Consider the following 21,131-nt stretch of genomic DNA (forward strand, 5'->3'; position numbering starts at 1 on the left):
ATCAAATATGCAGATGACACCATAGTATTTGCGAAAAACTTAGAAGACCTACATGTTCTTATGAACAAAATCACGTATTACAGTCAATAATATGGACTCAATAATATATAATATAAACAATAAGAAGGCCAAGCTTATGATAATAAGCAAGAAAATGATAACAGAAGGTCAACTCTACGTCAACCTATCCCCTGTAGAAAGAGTGACGCACTACATCTACCTCGGCACCATAATAAATGAAAAATGGACCAACCAGGAGATTAGAGCAAGCATCGGAAAAGCTAGATCCACCTTTAATCGGACGGGGGCCTTCTTCAAGAGTCAAAACCTCTCTCTTGATACAAAAGTAAGAATGCTGCGATGCTACGTCTTCTCTGTCCTTTTTTATGGTGTTGAGTTGTGGACCTTGAACAAAGATATGTGCAGAAAACGGGAAGCATTTGAGATGTGGCTATATCGTAGAATACTTAATGATCCCGTGGGCTGATAGAGTCACAAATGAGGAGGTCCTCAGAAGAATGAATAAGAACCGATAGGTACTGACCACCATCAAATCTCGAAAGGTACAATTCTTTGGACATATTATGCGAAATGATTCCAGATATGCTCTCCTTCAAGCCATCCTGCAAGGAAAAATATTTGTAAAACGAGGTCCAGAAAGAAGAAGAACATCTTGGTTAAAGAACCTCAGAATCTGGTTCAATACAACATCTGTGCAGCTTTTCCGCGCTGCTGCAGATAAGATAAATATTGCCATGATGATCATCAACATTCGTAACGGATAGGCATATCAAGAAGAAGAAGATCTATGAACTGTAACAAAAACTATAACTATTTAAACGAATTTGAACGACTTACGAAATAATAATGGCGTTATCGACGCTAAACGTGTCTGTAGGTAAGCCAAAAATATTCCAAGCTCTTATCGTTACTGGTTCTCCTAGGACCGCAGTCAATTGAAAATCCTTGGAGCATACTACACCGAAACTATTTAAAGTTGTTGTCCAATTTTCTATCTGTTTTTGCCTAAATTGCATTGTAAATGGTCCCAAGTAGGCTACCACTCCTGCTGCCACGAGAATATTGCCTAAAAGTATAATATAATTACGGATACAAATTCTAAGGTACAATTATTCAAACTGAAACTATTAAAAGTTGACCAATGCACTTTTAAAACCTTGTAAAACCTAAATTTAAAGTCTGAAATTGATATTGAAACAAATTTATCTGAGCCACTCTATCCTATCTAATATTGTGTCAGATTTACCTGTAAGGATGTAATATTTTTCGCCCAAATCTTTAGCAATCTGTTTCCATCTGTCTTTCTCACCACCCAAGCCACCAATGAGTTCTTCTGCTCTTTGTAGCTTAAGTTGACAAAGGTTTACTTCGTCTGTTAAAGTCTGTAATATGAAAAGTACATTTATAAATAATAAAATAAATATTGGTTAGTATAAATAAGAATCAGTATGGATGCAAAATACCAAACATTTCACACACAAAAACTAATATGTAAAAATAGAGAAACGGTATTAAAAGAATTTGAAAATAAATTAAAACAAGATCCAGGGAGAAGGATTTGGAGACTAATTTTTGAGATAACATATTTAGATTAATAGTTATACAAGGATTATCAAAAAAGATATCGAAATCAAGGAACGCTCTGATTGTATTAACAAGCCGGCTGACGGTACCGAAGAGTCAACAGAATAAAGTTAATAAAAACTGTTAACCCCTTTCGCTCCATCGTATCCACGTTTGGATATTTTTAGGTATGGCGAACTTTACCACGATATCCACATACAGATATTCATATAGGGGATATTACTGCACTCTGTAAAAGTGGTGCAGGGTTCTGTAGATTAATTTGGATCGTAGTAGGACATGGATATTCATATGGCGATATCATGGGTAGCCATTTTTTCCAGAACAAGGTCAACATTCAGTCTAGCGGCAACCAACGCAGCGGCAAGATATTTATTTAGTGCACGTTTAGACTTTGCTGAGAGAGCACGTGTTCTTTTTCTTACCTATTAGGTACGTACTTGTGTTTTATATTAGTAAAAATGGATTCGGATCTCGAGAGTGAAAGTGATTTGAGTTATGGAATGTCTAACAGTGACTTCGAGAGCGATTCAGACAGCAACTATTCATCAACGGATAAGGAAGAAGTCATTGATGGGGTACAAATGAGCGGCTGGACAGCCGTTACGGTTCCGTTTGATGATAAGTTTCCAAGAGGTATCATACCCAAATTTTGCTTTGACTATAACTTTTACCCAGCTATTGACTTTCAAAATTGTATGAAAACTGTAAACTGTTTTGAGTCATTTGTAAGTAGAAGTATTGTTAAAAAATTATGCGAATGGACCGATTAAAGAGCTGATAAATATTTTAATGATAATCCACACACCGCCATGAAAGTTTTTGGCCTTACTTATAAACCAGTGACAACAGAAAAAATATGTGTATTTATAACGCTATATTTTCTTAGTGGATTGACCAAGTGACCTTACTCTACCTGAAACTTTTTCTTCTCAATCTCCAGTTGGGCCTCCAGTTTCGCTACTCGTTCCTTGGCTTCTCGCAGCTGCGCTCTTTTCAGTTCCAAATCAGCCATTGCTTTTGCCAAATGTCCCTCTGCAATCGCTAATGCCGCTTTCTTGGGTGCTACAACTTTCGCCACTTTATCGTATTTCGAGATTGCTATGACCCATTTGCATAAACCTAAATCAACAAAAGTATATATATTAAGATTAATATTATTAGAACAATTAGTTTTCCTATTAAACCTCGTCGAATTTTACTACGCTGAATATTCGACTCCCATGGTACGCATCGTTCTTTAGAACCTCCAGATCACTTCACTGTACATTACATTAACTTTAGATGTACACCGTTTATTGTTCACTATACTACTGCAAAACAGTTAATAGTGTAGTAGTGAAGTGATCTAGTAAATTAAAAGACTGAGGCTTAACAAGCCCTAAAAATAACTCCGAAAAGGGAGTCGAAATCTCGGCGTAGGAAAATGAGACGCAGTTTAACCCAGAAACTGACATATTAACAACTATTGGAGGCAGTGTAGAACCATATCGAAAGAAGTGGCAACTGAAGTTATCGGAAAGCAAAAACGTAAAAAATTAAGGTCAGACTGGTACGATGAGGAATGTGCACAAGCAACGCAAAGAAAAAATCAGGCATATAGAAGACTCCAAGGGTGAAGAACAAGACAAACAGAGGAAGAGTATAACCAGCCGAGAAGAAAAACGAATACTTAAAAAAAAGAAGAAAGAGCATACAGAAAGCCAACTAAAAGAACTAGAGAGCTATAAGGCACAAGCAGAAACGCGAAAGTTCTACAAGAGGAATAACCAGAACAAGAAAGAATTCAAACCAAGATTATCAATCGTTAGAAATAGAACAGGGGAGATCATTGGTGATCAGGACCAGATACTAGAAAGGTGGGATAAATATAAGAGGAGAGACAGGGCTCCACGAATCAGAAATCCAACTCGAGGACATTGACGACGAAAGAGAAAAAGATAACATCCCAACAGAGGTAGAAGTCATCCAAGCTATACAAAAATTGAAAGGAAACAAAGCTCCTGGGACAGATGGCATTTCTTCAGTACTTTTAAAGCATGGCAAAAAAAATCTGACATACTGTATATGTAGATTGCTAGAACTGACCTGGAAGCAAATTAAGTTGCCAGAAGACTGGAATGTAGGTACCTATACACAAGAAAGGAGGTCAAACAATATGTGACAACTACAAAGACTTTACGACCGACTATCGGGATATTGTGAAGACATAATAGGTAAATATCACTGTGGGTTTCGTAAGGAAAGGTCAACGACCGATCAAATATTCCTTCTAAGGCAAGCTCTGGAAAAATCATATGAGTATGGCATTGATACTCATCACCTGTTTGTTGATTTTAGATGTGCCTATGATAGTGTTGAAAGAAACGCACTGTACAAGGCCATGATAGAATTCAACACACCAGTACACTTAGTAAAATTGGTGAAAGCGACTCTCTCAAGAGTCGAGTGTAAAGTGAGAGTGCAGAATGGAGTTTCCAGAAAGTTCCAGTCTCAGATATGACATAGACAAGGATATAGCCTATCATGCCTTCTATTCAATATTACACTAGAGAAAGCGATAAGAGAATCTGGAATAACAACCAGAGGAACTATTATTAATCGCAGCGCCTACAATTACTAACGTACGCCGATGACATCGACATTATTCCAAGAAGAAAGGCGGACGTGGTCGAATCATTCAAGGCGCTTGAAGCAGCAATAAAAAGATTGGGACTAGAGGTTAACACTAGTAAGACGAAGTATATGAAAGTATCAAATTATATACAAGCAGCACAACCCGAAGATCTAACGATCGGAACATATACTTTCGAAGGAGTAAGAGAGTTTATATACATAGGCTCACAAATTAATCAGAATAATGCAGTAAGTGAAGAAATTAACAGACGGATATATCTGGCATATAGTGCGTGTTATTGATTAAAAAAAAATTTTAACAACAAGCCTAATTACAAAAAGAACGAAACTAGTGATATACAGACCTCTTATCAAGCTCATCCTCACCTACGCCTCGTGAACACGGACGATGACAAAGAGCGATGAAGAGCGTTTAAGATGCTTTGAACGTAAAGTCCTCCTGCATATCTATGGAGGAGTACTGAAGGCGGATTATGGCGTAGACGCTATAATGTGAACTTTACCGCCTGTATGACAAACCTGATATTATTAGGTGTATAAAAATAAAGCGGCTGTGGTGGTTAGGTCACATAGAGAGAATGAATGAGATGGAGCCGTCAAAACATATTTCTAGCCAAAGAATAGATGGAGTGAGAAGGAAAGGCAGACCCAGAGCACGATTTAAGGATCAGGTGGAGGAAGGCTTGAGAATGTTGGCAGTACGAAACTGGAAAGCCAAGGCGAAGAATAGGAGAGAATGGAGACTTATCCTTGAGCAGGCCAAGACCCACCATGGGTTGTGGGGCCAATGATGATGATGAATCGCAAAATAGTTTCATTAAGTCTGGTTAAGCATGTATTACATCGAATAGATCGCTTTTACACTGTCAAAGAAGTCATGGAACTAATACTACGTCCTGGAAAGAAACATAAGTTTTTAGTAAAGCTAGTTGATACTAAAGGCATTCTTGATTTACCAATTAACCAAAAAAAGTAACAATTCTATTGGATGTATTGCTAACAAAGCACAAAGGAAAGAACCTTTTAAAATTTCAAAATACAACGAATTTGTATTTGACTCAAAAACAAAAGCTACTGTTAGTGTTAGTAATTTTGTCGGTGGCGCTATAAGGAGTACGTTTACTAAAAAGCCAGGCAGTATGATATTCAACTACCTACTACTCAAGCTTATCAAAATAAGTGTCCCATTTTGAAAGAGAAGATAGGCGATTTAAAGAAGACACTTCTGTACTTACCAGAAGAGTACAAAGAATTTTATAATACGTTAGAAGACTCGCCAGTAGGGAATAGTTTCTTACTTCATCACATCTAATTTTAGTTTACAAAAGATCACAAATATTTTTGGCAATAGTTTCAACATATCAACAACTATGTTTATTTATGAATCATACTAAGTCATAGCATTTACTAATTAAAAAATTATTCTTAAACTAAGATTCAAAATTTTGTAATTTTACCTTTGTCATGTTTCATTTAAACCCTATTATCAGTATTTTATATATTTAAAATAATTTATAACATCTAATCTACTAGAAACGGTTTTTTGTTTCTCCTATAAAATTTAAGTTGTATGACTTACTATGTTTCATAAATAACTGATTCATATGTTATAAACTTTTTATAGAATTGAAAGAATGATCCTTTCAAAATCAGTTTTATAACCTTCTGCTGCAGTTGAGGCGGTCTTAATCTTGTCCGGATCGAAATTTTCGTCATTTAATATTTGATGTCGAAGTTTGTCCATTATTCTTTGAGGAATGTTATCTTTGTCATACAAAATTAGGCTTTCGAGAAATTTGATGTCGCTCAAAACTTTTAACGAAGGTCCCCAGTAATCGTCGACTTGTCCGATGCCGCTCGGCGCGGGAACTCTTTGGGGCTTGATGTCCTAAAATTTGTAAAAGATAATCAATAGTCAGTGAGTTATATAGAACATTTAAAAATGAATTATTTATCGATAATAATTAAAAAATCAAAATTTTATTTATAGTCAGTTCAGAGTTCAGTATATATAAAAATAGTTTATATTAAATGTTAGCGCTTTTGACGAGACGCTCTGGACAAAATTTCAACATGTGAAAAGGATGAAGATATTGTTGTCAAAAAGGCAAAAAATTTTGACGTGTTCCTTGACTTTCGTGACATCAATTTTATTAGTTGGTTTTTTGTGACCTCTTTTGTCTATGCAAGAAGCTGGCCTCGAACTACAAGACATTTTATAGATACGCCCTTCGCCCACTTGAAAGGTATCTTAAAAAAATGTCTTACACACACAAATGGACATGACTGTAGTAGTTAATTAATACTTTATTGATTTTAATGTTGGCGCTTTTGATCCATTTCTGACGGGACGTTTTTGAACAGAGCTATTATGAATCAGTTCACGAAGGTAAATGCTCTACTTTGTATTATCAGCTAACTTAAATGAGTCAAAAATAAGTTGTCGTTCTTTGAGTGTTATATTGGAAAAACCAAGTCGTCTACATTTAGAATCAAACGATTTGCCAGACATATTCTTCCGGTTTCTGTTCACATAATAAGCTTTTCCACTATACCGTCGAACTGTGTTGACTGTCCGTGTCCATTCTGTTGGATTCCTTTTGCGCTTTCTCCCTTTTTTCGGTGATTCTACCATAACGTCCCCTTTATTTTCAATCACATTATTTTCTGCCCCAAGATCATCTGCAGGTAAATTGGAAACATCTGAAACAAATTTCAGTGGTCAATGTATGTAAGTAATTTTTTTTCTATCCTCCTCCTCCTATGTGCCTTCTCTGTTGAGGTTGGCGATCAATATGGCAAATTTTTCTATGTTCTGGGCTTGATGAATTAATTCATTTCCTCTTGTGTGGGTTCAATCTCTGATGTTTCGTAGCCAAGATTTTTTCTTTCGTTCTATGCCCCTTTTACCTTCAATATTGCCTTCTAATATTACTTGGAGCTGCTCAAATTCCCTATGGCGCAATATGTGTCCTAGATATGACGTCTTTCTAATTTTGATAGTATTGACCAGATGAGGGCGTGTGTTCATTGCTCTCAGTACTTCTTCATTCGTAGTTCTGCTGGTCCAGCTTATTCTTAGCATTCGGTGGTACATCCACATTTCAAATGAATTTAATTTGTTGACGTCATACTGTTTTAATGTCCAGGTCTCACAGCGATATAGTAATAGAGACCACACATAACACTTTAGTGTTCTCAATCTTATTGAGACTGATAGCTTGGGGTTACAGAGCATTTTACGCATATTCATGAAACCAGATCTTGCTATTTCAATGCGTCTTCTAATTTCTTTTGAGTGGTCTAGTTGACTATTTAGTTCTCTGCCCAGGTATATGAAGCTTTGGGAACTCTGAAGGGTGATACCATTTATTTGTACGTTAGGTGTAACTTGTTCATGGGGGTTTTTGTGGAATACCAGAATTTTGGTTTTGGAAAAGTTAATGTCCAAGCCCAGCCTGTGACTTTCTTCTGATAATATGTTCATTAATATATTTAGTTGGTCTTCTGTTTCTGCTAATACTACGTTGCCATCGGCATATCTTATATTGTTAATGATGATTCCATTAGTTTTGGCACCTTCAGGGCGATCTTCAAGAGAAGCTCTGATTATAATATGTTCGGCATATACATTAAATAATAGGGGGGATAAAATGCACCTTTGACGCACTCCTCGTTCTATGTTGTTTTTTCTATCAATATGATGTAATTTCAGTCACAATAATATGTTTTGTGTTTATCTTTGGTAATAAATACTATAACATTTAATCTATTGTTAACAGAAAAAGCATAAAACATATTTTCGTAAGAAATTATTTTCGACTTTTTAGGTTAAGAGTTACTTACTTGAACGAGATGAATTATTTTCACTATTAGGCACGTATTCTGATTCAGTATCCGAGTAAGGATCTTTTTCTTTTAGTTCTAATGGTAAATCTACTTTATTTCACTCATTATAACCGATAAAAAGGTGAAATAAAATTCAAATCACACTATGACATACACTAATGACTTCCGAACATTTTTCAGTTTATTTCTGATGCTAAATAAAGTACCTCCATCTGTTGGTTTTCCTGTGAAGTATTGCCTTAGGCATTTTGTCTGTAGAAAGTTTTAACTGTTATAAGGAATCTTCAGTACGTAACTGAATTTTTAGTAAAAATTGACTTCTGATTGGCTTCTGAGCCCTCCAATATGACAGTCTTGAATATATAATTATTGTAACTAAATAATCTAATTATGCTCCTTGTAAGCCTATTTTAAATTTAATTCCTTAAGATACACCCATGGACTTTCATTACCATCAGCATCTTATCAATTCACTATTCCTTCTATCATCAACTACATAAGGTACTAATACCCTTAGCTTAGGATCTCTTTTCCTCCTTACCAATTTGAAGTCTTTACAACTTGGCGTTTAACATCGTTTACATAACATAATGTGAGGATATTTGATAAAAAAATTAAACCACTTTTCCATGGGAATTAGGAAATGTTCAACGGCTATAGAGAACTGTTTGGGTCCTGTTGCTGGATCTCCTCTACGAGATTATTTCTTGATTATAAGAAAATTAGCATGGCTGACAACATTTAAGGCTGGAAAAAGAGTAGCATTTGTTGCAAAAAATAAAAAAATGTGATACCACAAGAAATTTTATACAATATTAAACCAACCTTCAATATACAGACAGCTTCCATCACCAACTTAATCCCTTTCGGCGGATTTTTCATCGTTTTGACAACGCTAATATCAGCTGGCGTTAGAGTATTCAAAGCTGCCAACGCTGCATTCAATATCGGCATGGCTTCGGCCAGATTTGCATCGCAATCGTCTTTGATAGCTTGAGACTCTTTGGCCTGCTCATTGGCCACAGCTTCGTCCTCTTGGATGTGTCTCTCGACCACCGCAGCTTCATGTGACTCGGCCTCGACGGTTTTCAACGTTTCTTCTACGTTATGTGCGGCTACTACTAATTGGGGTTGTAAGGCTTCGAGGGCGGCTTGCATTACTGCTACCTCGGCTCCTGCTGCCTCTAGTTTTTCTAAGCCTACTTCATAACGGTGTTTTCCTTGTAGAACTTCCCTAGGAGTAGATTTAAAGATTTATAGTAAAGCTACACAAAGGGCGGCATATTATACAGTAGAAAGTATAAAAGCCTTTATTTTTTTCTTTAAAAGCCTACATTCATTTACATTACGAGCCCCTTCCCATATCAGTTGGCCCACTTATGGAATTTGCAATTTTTATTAATATTTATTAATATTAACATTACCCTTATTGTTGTTTATTTATGTTCAACAATAAAAAAAATTCACTAAACCCTGGCTATGCATTCACTTATGTCAACATACGTTGATTTTTTCATACTTACGTTAAATCCAGAGGTAGCTATGGAAAAATGACATTAAAACAATAATATTGTCAATTAATGTCAAATGTATTTTGTAGTAGCTTCAAGCTTTTTGCCGTTTGTGGATTGTACAATGGGTCGAGGTAAAGTTATCGATGAGAAAATTTGTTGAATTATTATTAGAGTTTTTAAGTAAATCGCGAATATGTTGCAATTGTCACGCTATAGTGTAAGAAATATAGTCAGAAGATACAAAACTACAGGTTCGGTCGTCACAAAACCTAGAAATGTACGAAAAAGTAAAATAACCTAAGCAGATAGAAGGGCATTAAGACGCATTATAGTGAAAAATCGACGAGAAAATTATAAACATGTCACCGAGAGTGTAAAATTTAATTTTCTTATCAATCTAACGTTGGGATAACTTATATGGGAAGGGGCACGTACAGCATGAATGTGTCGACTTCACAGAAAACTCAACATGTAGTGCCACAAACGAAGGTAGACCTTAAAGGGAAAAGGCAACCACCAAGGAAAATGTTGGATTACATGAATACTAAATATTGCCTTAATAAAGCTTTAGATAACAATTTTCTAATGTTATAAGATCTAGTTTACTTACGTTCTTTGTTTTGTAAGGAAAGTCTTAAACGTGCTGATCATCTCTAGGTAGGATGTGGGTGTAACATAGTTGTGTCGATTTAGTCTGAGCATGTATTCGTTGGACAAATTTTGAGTGGAGACGTGGAAGATTTGACACATGTCGATGCAAACTTTTCTTTCTATTTCTGTCAGTTCTATCTCTCCTAGAAATCTCGTTGCTACTGCTAGAAGAGCATCTTTAGGCCAAGACTAAAATAAAGGTTATTTTATATTTCTTTTGTTGGAATTGTCCTTTGTGAACAGGTTTGGATAAGCTTTATTTCTCAGATACCAACAAGGAAATTGATGACATATTATGTCATCGGTAATTTAGTCTGTATCAATAAAATATACGCTCAAGTTACCAATGAACGACGATTCCCTAGAACTCTTTGAAGAAGAAACGGGTCAGGAAAACGAATTGGTCTTGCAGTGTTCGTTGGGCATCCAAAAGAAATGTACTGGCAAGATTTTGGAATTTAAAAAACTTTGGTTTGTAATTTTTGGAGGAGAACAGGAAATTTCCAAACGAGTATTCTCTGTTGAAAAATAGTTTGAGTTTGACTTAGAATGAGTGCATAAATAGTACTTTTCTGAGAAGAGTAAAAGAGGTCGCACACAAAGATCGAATGGCAGAAAGTAACAGATGATTTAAAAAAAATAATAGAAAAATTCGTTCAAAAGAATTAAAAAGCTACATAACCAAACACAATAAACATCAAACATACCTGAAACCAATCGATGGTGCAGCAATTCACTAACGCCGGAAACTTTCTAACCCTAGTTCTAAAACTTTCCCCAATCGGACTCATCGTAAGTATCAAATGAAGCTGTTCCCTCACAATTTGAACAAAGAAGTTAAACAGTGCGGGTGGGCTTCCGTCCGTCTGCATAGACTTGTCGCGCTGCCTATCGAGTTGCCGCATTTTTTCGCACAGTTCCACTTTTTCTTCGGATGTAAAGATATTGGGTACTTCGCCGGAGTTCATCAAGTTGCTGACGTCTTCCAGAAAGGCTTCTTCTTTGATTTGTGTGTCAGAAAATAGGAAAACACCTGAAAAATACGATCAATTTCAGATCTGAACAAAATTCATTTATGTTTTTAAGCAAATTTGACTCTGTGTATGCAAAAGACAATTGTATGCTTTTCCGTTATCATCAGTGTATCATTGTATGGATAAACTTTCAAGGAAGCACTAGTATTTTATTTTTCTGTGATTCAATCTTTCAATTTGCCCAAGAGTCGTAGTTATTTATACTGATTACAGCGTAAAAAAAGACCCTTTTTAAAAGTCTACATATATAAAACCTATAAAACACAATCGACTTGAATATTTTTGATGACAATCTACTTCTTTAACTTAAAATTAATAACACTGTATAAATATCTGTTATCCGTTTTCTTAAATTCTAGGCATATTCCAATGCTTTATTACTTGTTAAAATCTTCAATGAATGACTTCCATTCCTAAAAAAAATCAGGATATGGCTTTTACATAACCAACAATTACATATTTTCAACTAAATTTCAGTCTACTTTTATTACCTAGAGTAAAAATATTTCGATCGTAATGGTCTAGTGAAAGTCTTCTTTTAATGGTCACAAGTACAAATGGAGTCGCAATAATTGTACCTTCTAAACTAAACGACTGCTTAATGGGATATAATACTGTTGATGACAGTATAATATCTATTAAAATGAAAATATTCACCCATACCCGACACCTTGTGCAGATATACACAATGTGCAAATATACGCTCAGATATACGCTCCTACAACAGCTGCACAAGAAGAAGACATCAACAGGTTCTATGGTCGTCTAGAGGAAACTGTAGAGCTATTCCGAATTGTGAATTACTCATAATTTTAGGAGACCTTAACGCCAAAGTAGAGTCATCTAATGAAAATATTGAAGGAATGCTGGCCAAAAATGGACTGGGACCTAGAAATGAGAATAGCGACCGTCTAGTGGAGTTCTGTGAAGAATAACATCTTACAATTACAGACACGTTCTATCTATCTATCTATCTATCATCCACGGAGATTATACACATGACGCAGCCTAGATAGACGAACGAGAAATCAAATAGACTACATCCTAATAAGATCAAGATGGAAGTCGTCGGCTATTAACTGTAAAACATATCCTGGCGCAGACTGTGGAAGCGATCATTAACTCTTGGTATTGAACGTTCGACTTCGTTTTAAAGTCATCAAGAGAAGATCCTTAAGAAAATCATGTCTCTAAATCCATCAAAAATCAATGACTTCCAACAAAACCTAGAAGAAGCTCTTTCTTTAGGCCAAGTAGATAGTGACCCTGAAAGCACTTGGATCTATCTCAAAGATAAGGTAATCAAGGCTGTAAAAGACTGTGAGGCAGCGGTTTCCACGGGCCGTAAGCTGTGGATATCCAATAATACGTGGACGTTTTTTTCAGAAGATCAAGCTCTACCAGAGAATTTAAATCTCAAACATGGTCTGTAATAGATAAGGATGGTAATCTAAAGATTGATATTGACTACCCTATGTAAGAGATGGGCTATGCAACGTGTTAGCATGTACGTGATAATGAAGGTTGTGGAATGCATAGGAATCCCTCTTCCATTCCTCTGATTATTGTGCTTTAGATATATCGCACCAGTTTCGTATGTTCTTAAACCATGAATGTTGCAATTTACTATCAATGTTGTCCATTAAGATGGCACTTAGTGACTTATACATAATTTCTTAAAATTTGACCCAAATATGAAACCTTTGAATAGATTTAGTAATTCTCTCAAAAATAAAGTATTTTTAGGACCTCTTCGTTTCTAAAATGGTCCACGCATGGAATTTTGAGCAATCTTCTAAAACACCACGTTTTCAAAGCTTCATACATAATTTAGAGATCTTCAGAGACACTGTATTATTTCCGTACATCGGGAGGGGACATATTACATTTTAAGACCGGATTCAAAGGTTTAAAAGAATTTGACGCCGGGAGGGTGGGGGGGAGAGAATTTTTGATACCTATTTACTTTTGCGATTAATTATTAAAATAAAATTATTTTCATAATTTGACTGGATTATTAAAGAAGAATAAATTTATATTTACGATTCGACCATCACGCATAAATTAAAAGAGAATCCGGCATTTTTTTATATTTTTTTAAATATGTTGACACTTACTATTTAGATAAAAAAGTGTGAATATTTCAGCAGCCGTTTTCGTTTGAAAACAATAAATCAATCAATGTCACTCGTTAAGAAAGAAATAAAATATTTTATGGGCAGTTAACACCTAATTAACGACTTGTTTACAGTTTTTATGATCACTTCAATGATGGTATCGCATTACAAATGGGCGCCGGTATTTTTTGTTATATTTTGACCATTATTTGAGGCTGGTCAGTATAAAAAATGCAAAGCATTATTTAAATTCATGACTACTTTTGCTTTTATACTTATTTTAATTGGAGATGGGATTTCAGTGTTATTATTATTTAAATGGGAGTAATCCACCAATTATTGACGTTTCAATTTCCACTTCGGAAATAAACAGAAACGTCAATAAACGTACTTTAACCTTTAATTGTGGCTTATTCCCATTTAAATAGTAATTAGTGTAATTACTTTAAAATGCCACAAGAAAATAGTTTCAGAACAATATTCAGTGTTATTATAACAGTGACGTTTCAGTGATATTGTATATATTATCGTACTTTTAGATGGCTATTCAGGTTGAATGAGAAGCTCTTATTCCCTATTTGGCTGATATAGATTGTATAAAATTATAAAACTCTAGTAATACTTACCGTGTAGATCTGTCGCACTAGTTCTTCTAAGAATACCCTTAACATCCTCCCGCCATTCGTTGATGCCATACTGTCTAGTAATTTCAACTTGGAACAAATCGTACTCAGCAATATGAGCCGCTAAGCGCGTCAACGATTGTCGTCCTGATCCTCCTACACCAACGCATAATCCGTGGCTTCTGGGCGACTTCAGGATCCTACATATTTTGGACAAGTGCTCAATAGCAAATCTGAAACGAAATGAATCGACTAATTGATTGTGGTAGTTATATGGACGTCTAAGACCGTATGTTTGGGAAAGTATGTAGTATTTATTTTCATATTTTACATTTTTTTACTGTACTAATATGATCTAATTTAATGGTATATTTTAACTACCTTGCTTTAAAAAGATATTATTTTCTGTTAAATAAAATTTCGTAAAATTTTATTGTTAGTCTGTTTTTAGTTCAAAGAATTTGACTTTCTCTTTTGTTATTTTTCAAAAGTATCATATTACTGTGACCATTAAGTTGGATTATTGCCATTCAAAATCGCAATACAATAGAGTGATTTTTATCAGTATAGTGGTATACCCTCGCCCTACGGACCACCTCGAAGCGTGACCAGAGGGTTTCTGACCGTCTCAAGAAATGCGAAACACTTCATCACGAGACAGCGAACGAAACGCGACCAGTTTATATTGGTCCTCTATCAAACCTCGGCGTCCCGTCGTCGCGACGTGGTACCTACGCGACTCCACTGACTATGAATATACCAAAAGGTAAGTCTATGTTCTTTGTAGAGTTAACAGTATTGAGTTAAAGCCAGTTAATTCTCGTAATGTATTCACAATTAAATATTTGCTTTTTTCGCTACCTTTATTTACAGTCAAAATATTGCATTTTTCTTCTCTTAATAATTCTAATTTCATTTAACCAGTGACCTCTAAGTTTTTTACAAAACACCGTAGTTCCTTTGAAATAATTCCCAGAAATGCTCTTTGCCAGATCTGGGCTGCTAATTGAATAATAAATAGTCTAGTCGTATGAAAGTAGGTTTTTACAGTATTTGATATTCAAAATATTTAAAAGTGAAATGGGAAATCTATGTATAAGATTTATTGTGTATATAAACATTTTTTATCTGTTTGGTTTGCCTTATAAAGTTGGTCTTAGACGTGATATTCTATTACTTTTAATTAAAGCTTTTTATGTAATACTTAGTAATTTCTGATCCTATAGAACCACTAGGTACTATCTTTGAAGACCAACTTCTTGGCAAATATTTACTTTTGGGCAAATTTTTTAAAACCATCATCATTATCAATGGCGCTACAACTCTTCGTGAGTCTTTGCCGCGTTTACTATTGCCTTCCATGTTTGTCGGTCCTGTGCCAGTAATTCCCATTGTCGAACTCCCATTTTCTCTAGATCTTCTTTGACTGCATCTTTCCACCTTTCTCCAGGCCGCCCTACAGACCTTCTTCCCTCTGGCCTTTCCCAGAACACATTGTTTATAATGCGATTGTCGTTACTGCGTATCACATGCCCTGCCCATCTGAGTCTATTGGCCTTTATATATCTGACTAGATTTTCTTTTCCGAATAGAGGCTCTAGCTCGTTATTGTATCTGCCCCTCCATTTGTTTGTCACACTGTCTCTGCAAGGGCCATATATCATTCGAAGAATTTTACGTTCACAAACCAGGAATTTATTTATTTCTCTTTTTGTTAGCGTCCATGTTTCGCTTCCATACGCGACTGCTGGTCGTATTATGGTCTTATATTTATCCGGATTTTTGTACCTCGTGAAAGATGTTTTGACTTCATTAGATGTTGCATTGCAAAGAAAGATTTAAAAATTTTTTAAACCCCAACATCTTGAATTATTGTGATAAAAAAATATAACAAAAATCGTTAAGTTTTATTCATTAAATTGTAAAATTAATTGTAAAGTGGTTTTACCTGAACAACACCAGATTCATGGGTTTTTTGGTCATATTATTAAATTCAGCCAAATATCCTTCCACTATAGATGTCAGTTGTTCTAGATCTAAAACTTCCATGTAATGTCTTTGATCTGCTTTTGGGTTTGCGAAATCGCAGTACAAGAGATTACGTAGCTCCACTTCACCAACCTTAAAAATAGTAGAGCCTGTAGCGTTTTACGTAAAAAGCTCAATAAATAACCATGACGCAATTATGCGTCGTACGATTTAATTGACGCACAAATGCGTCACGTGTAGAATAATGATTAGAAAAGTTAAAATAAATTACGACCATTAAAGAATTTAACAAAAAAAAATAAATTTAGGAAAGACTTTCTCTGGAAATTACATTAAAAATGGTTTAAAATGGCTTTATTCATTAATGTGATTATGCGTATTTATTACTTGTATCGTTAAATTATATTATTAAATAATACAAAACACACTGGTACATTGTGCGCACATATGATAACAATTTTATGAATTAGGCGAGTGACGCACCAGTGCGTCATAAAAATACACAAATTATTATATATTTTAGCTAAATAATAATGGCATAAACAGACTCGTTATTAATAAATAGTTAAAGAAAACATAACCCACATTCAATCATTAGTTAAAATAATAGACTTATAATGTCTGCGCTTAAAAGTAATACAGAAAATAGGTTTTAAGGTTAAATTCTTGGTTTTAAGTGCCTTGTTTTTTAACCAGTACCATGATGTTAGTTAATGTATTGTTACGTAACTGTAATAACAGTCCTGTAATTATCTCGAAAATTCTACCTGGCGTTCTATTATTGCTTTACTCGCGATATTTTCCTGGAATTTCGTGCTAAAAGCGCAGACTCGGCGTTCATGCCATCGCTAGCGATCTCTAGAACATCTGTTCGTGTATAAAAACAGCTGCACCGTCCCTTTGAATAGACAGTAATCAGACAAGTGTGTTATTGTAGGTGAAAATTATTGGTGTATTTATAATTGTTAATGTGATATTAGTTGTTTAGTTACTATTAGTTAGATTTTTGGAGGTCAGTGTGTAAAGTTAGTTAATCTACATGTACTCCATTTAATCCCCGAACTCATGGAAAAACGTAACAATTGGTGCCTGGAGAAAGTCGGATTAAGGGAAAGAAGTTAAAGACGTTATTGTCGAAAATTTGCATGGTAAAATCAAGAAACGAGACCAAAATGGAGTAATTTCGGGATATGATTACCGTAATGGAACAATGTCGTCTGGAAGAGAAGAAGTTGAAGAGATACGTGGTTAATCAAAGAGAAAAAAAAATATGAAACTTTCAGTCGTAAACGGGAGAGTGCAGATAGAACAAGAACAGTGTTCCAAGTTGTTCTTTTAAGGGCATCTATTAAGGACGAGCTTGCAGAACTCCATGATAGCCACTCCGGGGGGCATTTTGGGATTAATAGGACTCCGACCAGAGTTTATGACACGGTATTATTGGGTTAATTGTCGGCAAGATGTGGAAGAATAGTTCAGACGATGTGACCTGTGTGCATTAAAGAGGAGACCCAAAAAGAGACTTAGGGGAAAACTCCAACAATACATCACCGGGACTCAATGGGAACGAGTTGCTGTTGACATTCTGGGACCATTTCCAGTATAGCATCAGGAAACAAGTATTTGATGGTTGCTATGCAGTATTTTTCCAAATGGCCAGAAGTAGTTGCACTACCCAACCAAAAAACAATTATAGTTGGTGAGGCTCTGCTTGAAAATTTTTTTATTCCGACATGGGGTTCCACTTTTTCTTCATTCTAATCAGAAACGCAACTTTGGATCGGAAGTTTGGAAGAAAGACCATGATGGGTTTCCATCAGCAAAAAGACATAACCGGACCATCAACAACTACCTGTCCCTGTTTGTACAAGAAAATCAGAGAGACTGGGACAAACTGGTGCCTCTGTTTCTGCTAGCCTACCGAAGCTCCCAACATAAAACAACTGGTTACATTCCAGCAATGTTATTGACAGGTCGAGAGATGAAGCTTCTCATCTTTTACATGGCAATCTACCAGACCATAGAATCCCCGGACTCATAGTAAAACGAAAGAATATTTTGCTCTGAACGTGCTCTATTCTACTTTTGATTTTCTGAGTTAAGTCCCATTTTTCATTCACACAACAATGCGAATATTTGTATAATTGTGACTTTTTCTTACTGATGCTGATGACTACCCATTTTATTTTTTTTTATTTACTTTCTAAGCCATTTATTTACTGTGGTCTGTTACAGCATAGAAAAGTGTCTGTAAATCATCTGAATTCCTTGCTTACTAAACTGTGTCCTCGGCATATCTTCATTGTTGGTGACTAATCCGTTTTACGTCTATTCTCTGTTTTGTCTTCTACAGTTTCTCCGAAAATATTTGCTGCGTATAAATTAAATATAAGCAGGAAGACCACTCAGCCTTGTCAAACTTTTCTCGTAATAAGAATGTCCTCATATGTTTGGCTTTTAATTCTAATGCTAGTTGTTTTATTTCAGTACAAATTTCCCGTCCATCCAGACTTTTATCATTCAAAATAGCTATTAACTTCTCATGTTGAACAGTGTCCAACGCTTTCTAGTAACCTACAAAATTAGGCTATTAGTCTTTTTAGGTATTGCCGCGAGTGTTGATGTAAGAATAAACACGAAGGATATCTATTAATTATAGCCAGCTTGCCACAAGTTAGCAAAAAGCGATTTTAAAACAGTTTACGGCATTAAAAGTAGGGCTTAAAATTTTCATTAACTAAGACAAACAAATAATTTTAATATAGACATATTTACCGGAACGTTAGGTCTTTTCAGTCTGATGAACAAATCGTCCAAATCTTCTTCCAGGTAAGACGTACAGACTTTTCTTAAAGCTTGAAAAATCCATGCTCTATCCCCATGGTCCACAAGTCTGTCGTAGTATACTCTTAGAACCTCGTGCACCCATAAGCGTTTTATGGCTAATAGATCCTCCATGGCTTCTGGTACTGATAAGAGAACACCCTAAAAATAAGTAAAAAATAAATATATGGAAGACAGCTATTTACCTGGAAGAAACTAAAAATCATCAACACATACTTGTTGAATATTATGCACGAAATTTTAAAAGGTTGCATTTTTCAATTCAACAATTGAACAATTAAAATAATTTTTAATCAGAAAAATTTTTTTGTTATTTCATGCTATCATAGATATTTGTCATTTACTGTTTTTAAAAATGTATTTCAATTGTTCTTTGTGAGAGAAAAATGTTTTATTTAATACGTATTTCCTTTATGCTGCAGAGGTCCATCAGAAGGTTTCCGTTTTCATTTCTAATATTTTCATTGTATCGCTGTTTTATTCCTGGAACTATAACCAACACGTACGTTAAAATCACCCATAATAATTATATATTCATATATAATCCATGCTCGAAAACTAAATCTTACAAAAAAATACCTGCCATCGCTGATCTATTTTCATAAATAAAATAGAACTTATCGCACAAAAATAATAAAAAAAGCATACTCTACCTGTATTACTCTAGAGAAATCTCTCAAATTGAAAAGATAGTGTGATTTTGCGGGTGTTGGCAGTAAGTTCAGTCGGGCTTGCTTGAAAATCTCCAAAGTCGCATTCACTATTTGTTCTATGCATGGATCGAACTCTTTGGAAAATCCCCTAAGAAAAATATGAATATGAATGACTATATAGTGACTACATTACTCAAGGCTTTTTTCTTAACAAAAAAAAAAACGTTTTTTTTTAATGTTTTATGTATGATTTCGTAAATAATTATTCGTATTAAAGTTATAAATATTGAATATTTTCTTTCCAATTTTGAACACAGGCGTCATTTTGTTTAGTCTCCTACTCTCTAAAATCATACAAACAAGCTGAATTTTACCGAGAATATTAATTGTGGGACCCCAAAAAGATTAAAAAAAGTTTACCACTTTTACCCCCGAGCTACCCCCTAAAACCCGCCTCATTGGGGGTAAAACCGCAAAAAAAATCGATTTACTAAGAATCTGTACACCTTAGAAAAAAATGTTTCAAATAAAAAATGTAATTTTAAATAAAATTGTTTATAAGCATTTTTTGTGTAGAATGAACCGTTCTCTTAGAAACAACGTTTGAAGCGACCGTCGATTTTGCATGTCAGTTACGCAAGCAAAATCAATGTTTAATAAAATTTGTGACAAGTTTTAAATAAATAAACGAGGCGCGATTTTTTTACCATTTTTTATGATTTTCACGAGATCAATACAATATATCCCTTTCATTGACTGGCCACAGTCATTTTATTAAATTTTAGTTTTGAGTTTTGGCAACAAATGAAAGGCGTTTAAAATATGCTTAAAAAACGCTGGATGTAAAGTTTCGCACAACAAACAAACTAAAACATTTAACACTTTTTTTTTTAATTACAATAGTACGTTTTTTAAAAGAACAAAACTTCTGCAATAAACTATACCCAAAAACGTCTTCTTAAATGCATTTACCGTGACGTGTGATCGTTTGTAATGTAAAACATTAAATTCTGCGTTTTTTATTCATATTTCAAATGCCTCGTATTTGTTACCAAAAACCAAAATTAAAATTTCATGTCATAGGTTTTAAAGACTGATCTCTAAATATGAAAATTTTCCTACAAATGGTCAATGAATGTGATCAATTTCATTAATTTCATGAGAATCGTAAAAATGGCAAAAATCGCGATACGTTAATTTATTTAACACCTTCATAAAAACTGAGTTTATTCTCCGCAAAACACAAAAACTGCGTACGAAAGCTGCACTCTGTGCCTATAAAACGTATCTTGATTTTTGTCGATAGGACATTTGGATCAAAAGGTATCGAATTTTTACCGTCAAGCTGATACAAATTTTATGTTGTTTATTATTATGTTTATGCTGTTCATCAACGCATTTATTCAATGTTGGTTAGGCCTACCGATTCCTCTGTGGAACATGTTTTTACACAGGTAATGTGTGGCACAAAAAAGTTAGTCATTGGTGCAGTGTACTTTCCTCCATGGTCATCTGGGTCAGTATATGAGGAGCATTCCATGAAGAGCATGTATGTTGGACTTAATGGATAGATTAAGTGATTGTGAATTCTCTATTTGTGGTGACTACAACCTAC

General features: G+C 34.8%; 1 protein-coding gene across 2 annotated transcripts in view; it reads right to left on the reverse strand.

Moving 5' to 3' along the window:
- Nucleotides 1-21,131, reverse strand: part of Dhc36C (Dynein heavy chain at 36C) — a 122,905-nt gene that overhangs the window by 43,012 nt on the left and 58,762 nt on the right. For both annotated transcript variants that reach the window (XM_072533960.1, XM_072533958.1), the window contains exons 34-44: nucleotides 19,517-19,664; nucleotides 18,795-19,004; nucleotides 15,979-16,151; nucleotides 14,034-14,263; nucleotides 10,964-11,289; nucleotides 10,216-10,445; nucleotides 8,917-9,325; nucleotides 5,905-6,130; nucleotides 2,522-2,727; nucleotides 1,268-1,403; nucleotides 859-1,087 (exon numbers count right to left, since the gene is read on the reverse strand). In XM_072533960.1, the coding sequence (XP_072390061.1) occupies nucleotides 859-1,087; nucleotides 1,268-1,403; nucleotides 2,522-2,727; nucleotides 5,905-6,130; nucleotides 8,917-9,325; nucleotides 10,216-10,445; nucleotides 10,964-11,289; nucleotides 14,034-14,263; nucleotides 15,979-16,151; nucleotides 18,795-19,004; nucleotides 19,517-19,664 (2,523 nt within the window). The remainder of the gene's footprint in view (nucleotides 1-858; nucleotides 1,088-1,267; nucleotides 1,404-2,521; nucleotides 2,728-5,904; nucleotides 6,131-8,916; nucleotides 9,326-10,215; nucleotides 10,446-10,963; nucleotides 11,290-14,033; nucleotides 14,264-15,978; nucleotides 16,152-18,794; nucleotides 19,005-19,516; nucleotides 19,665-21,131) is intronic.

This window comes from Diabrotica undecimpunctata, chromosome 6 (assembly GCF_040954645.1).
Source record: "Diabrotica undecimpunctata isolate CICGRU chromosome 6, icDiaUnde3, whole genome shotgun sequence".
Classification (NCBI taxonomy): domain Eukaryota; kingdom Metazoa; phylum Arthropoda; class Insecta; order Coleoptera; family Chrysomelidae; genus Diabrotica; species Diabrotica undecimpunctata.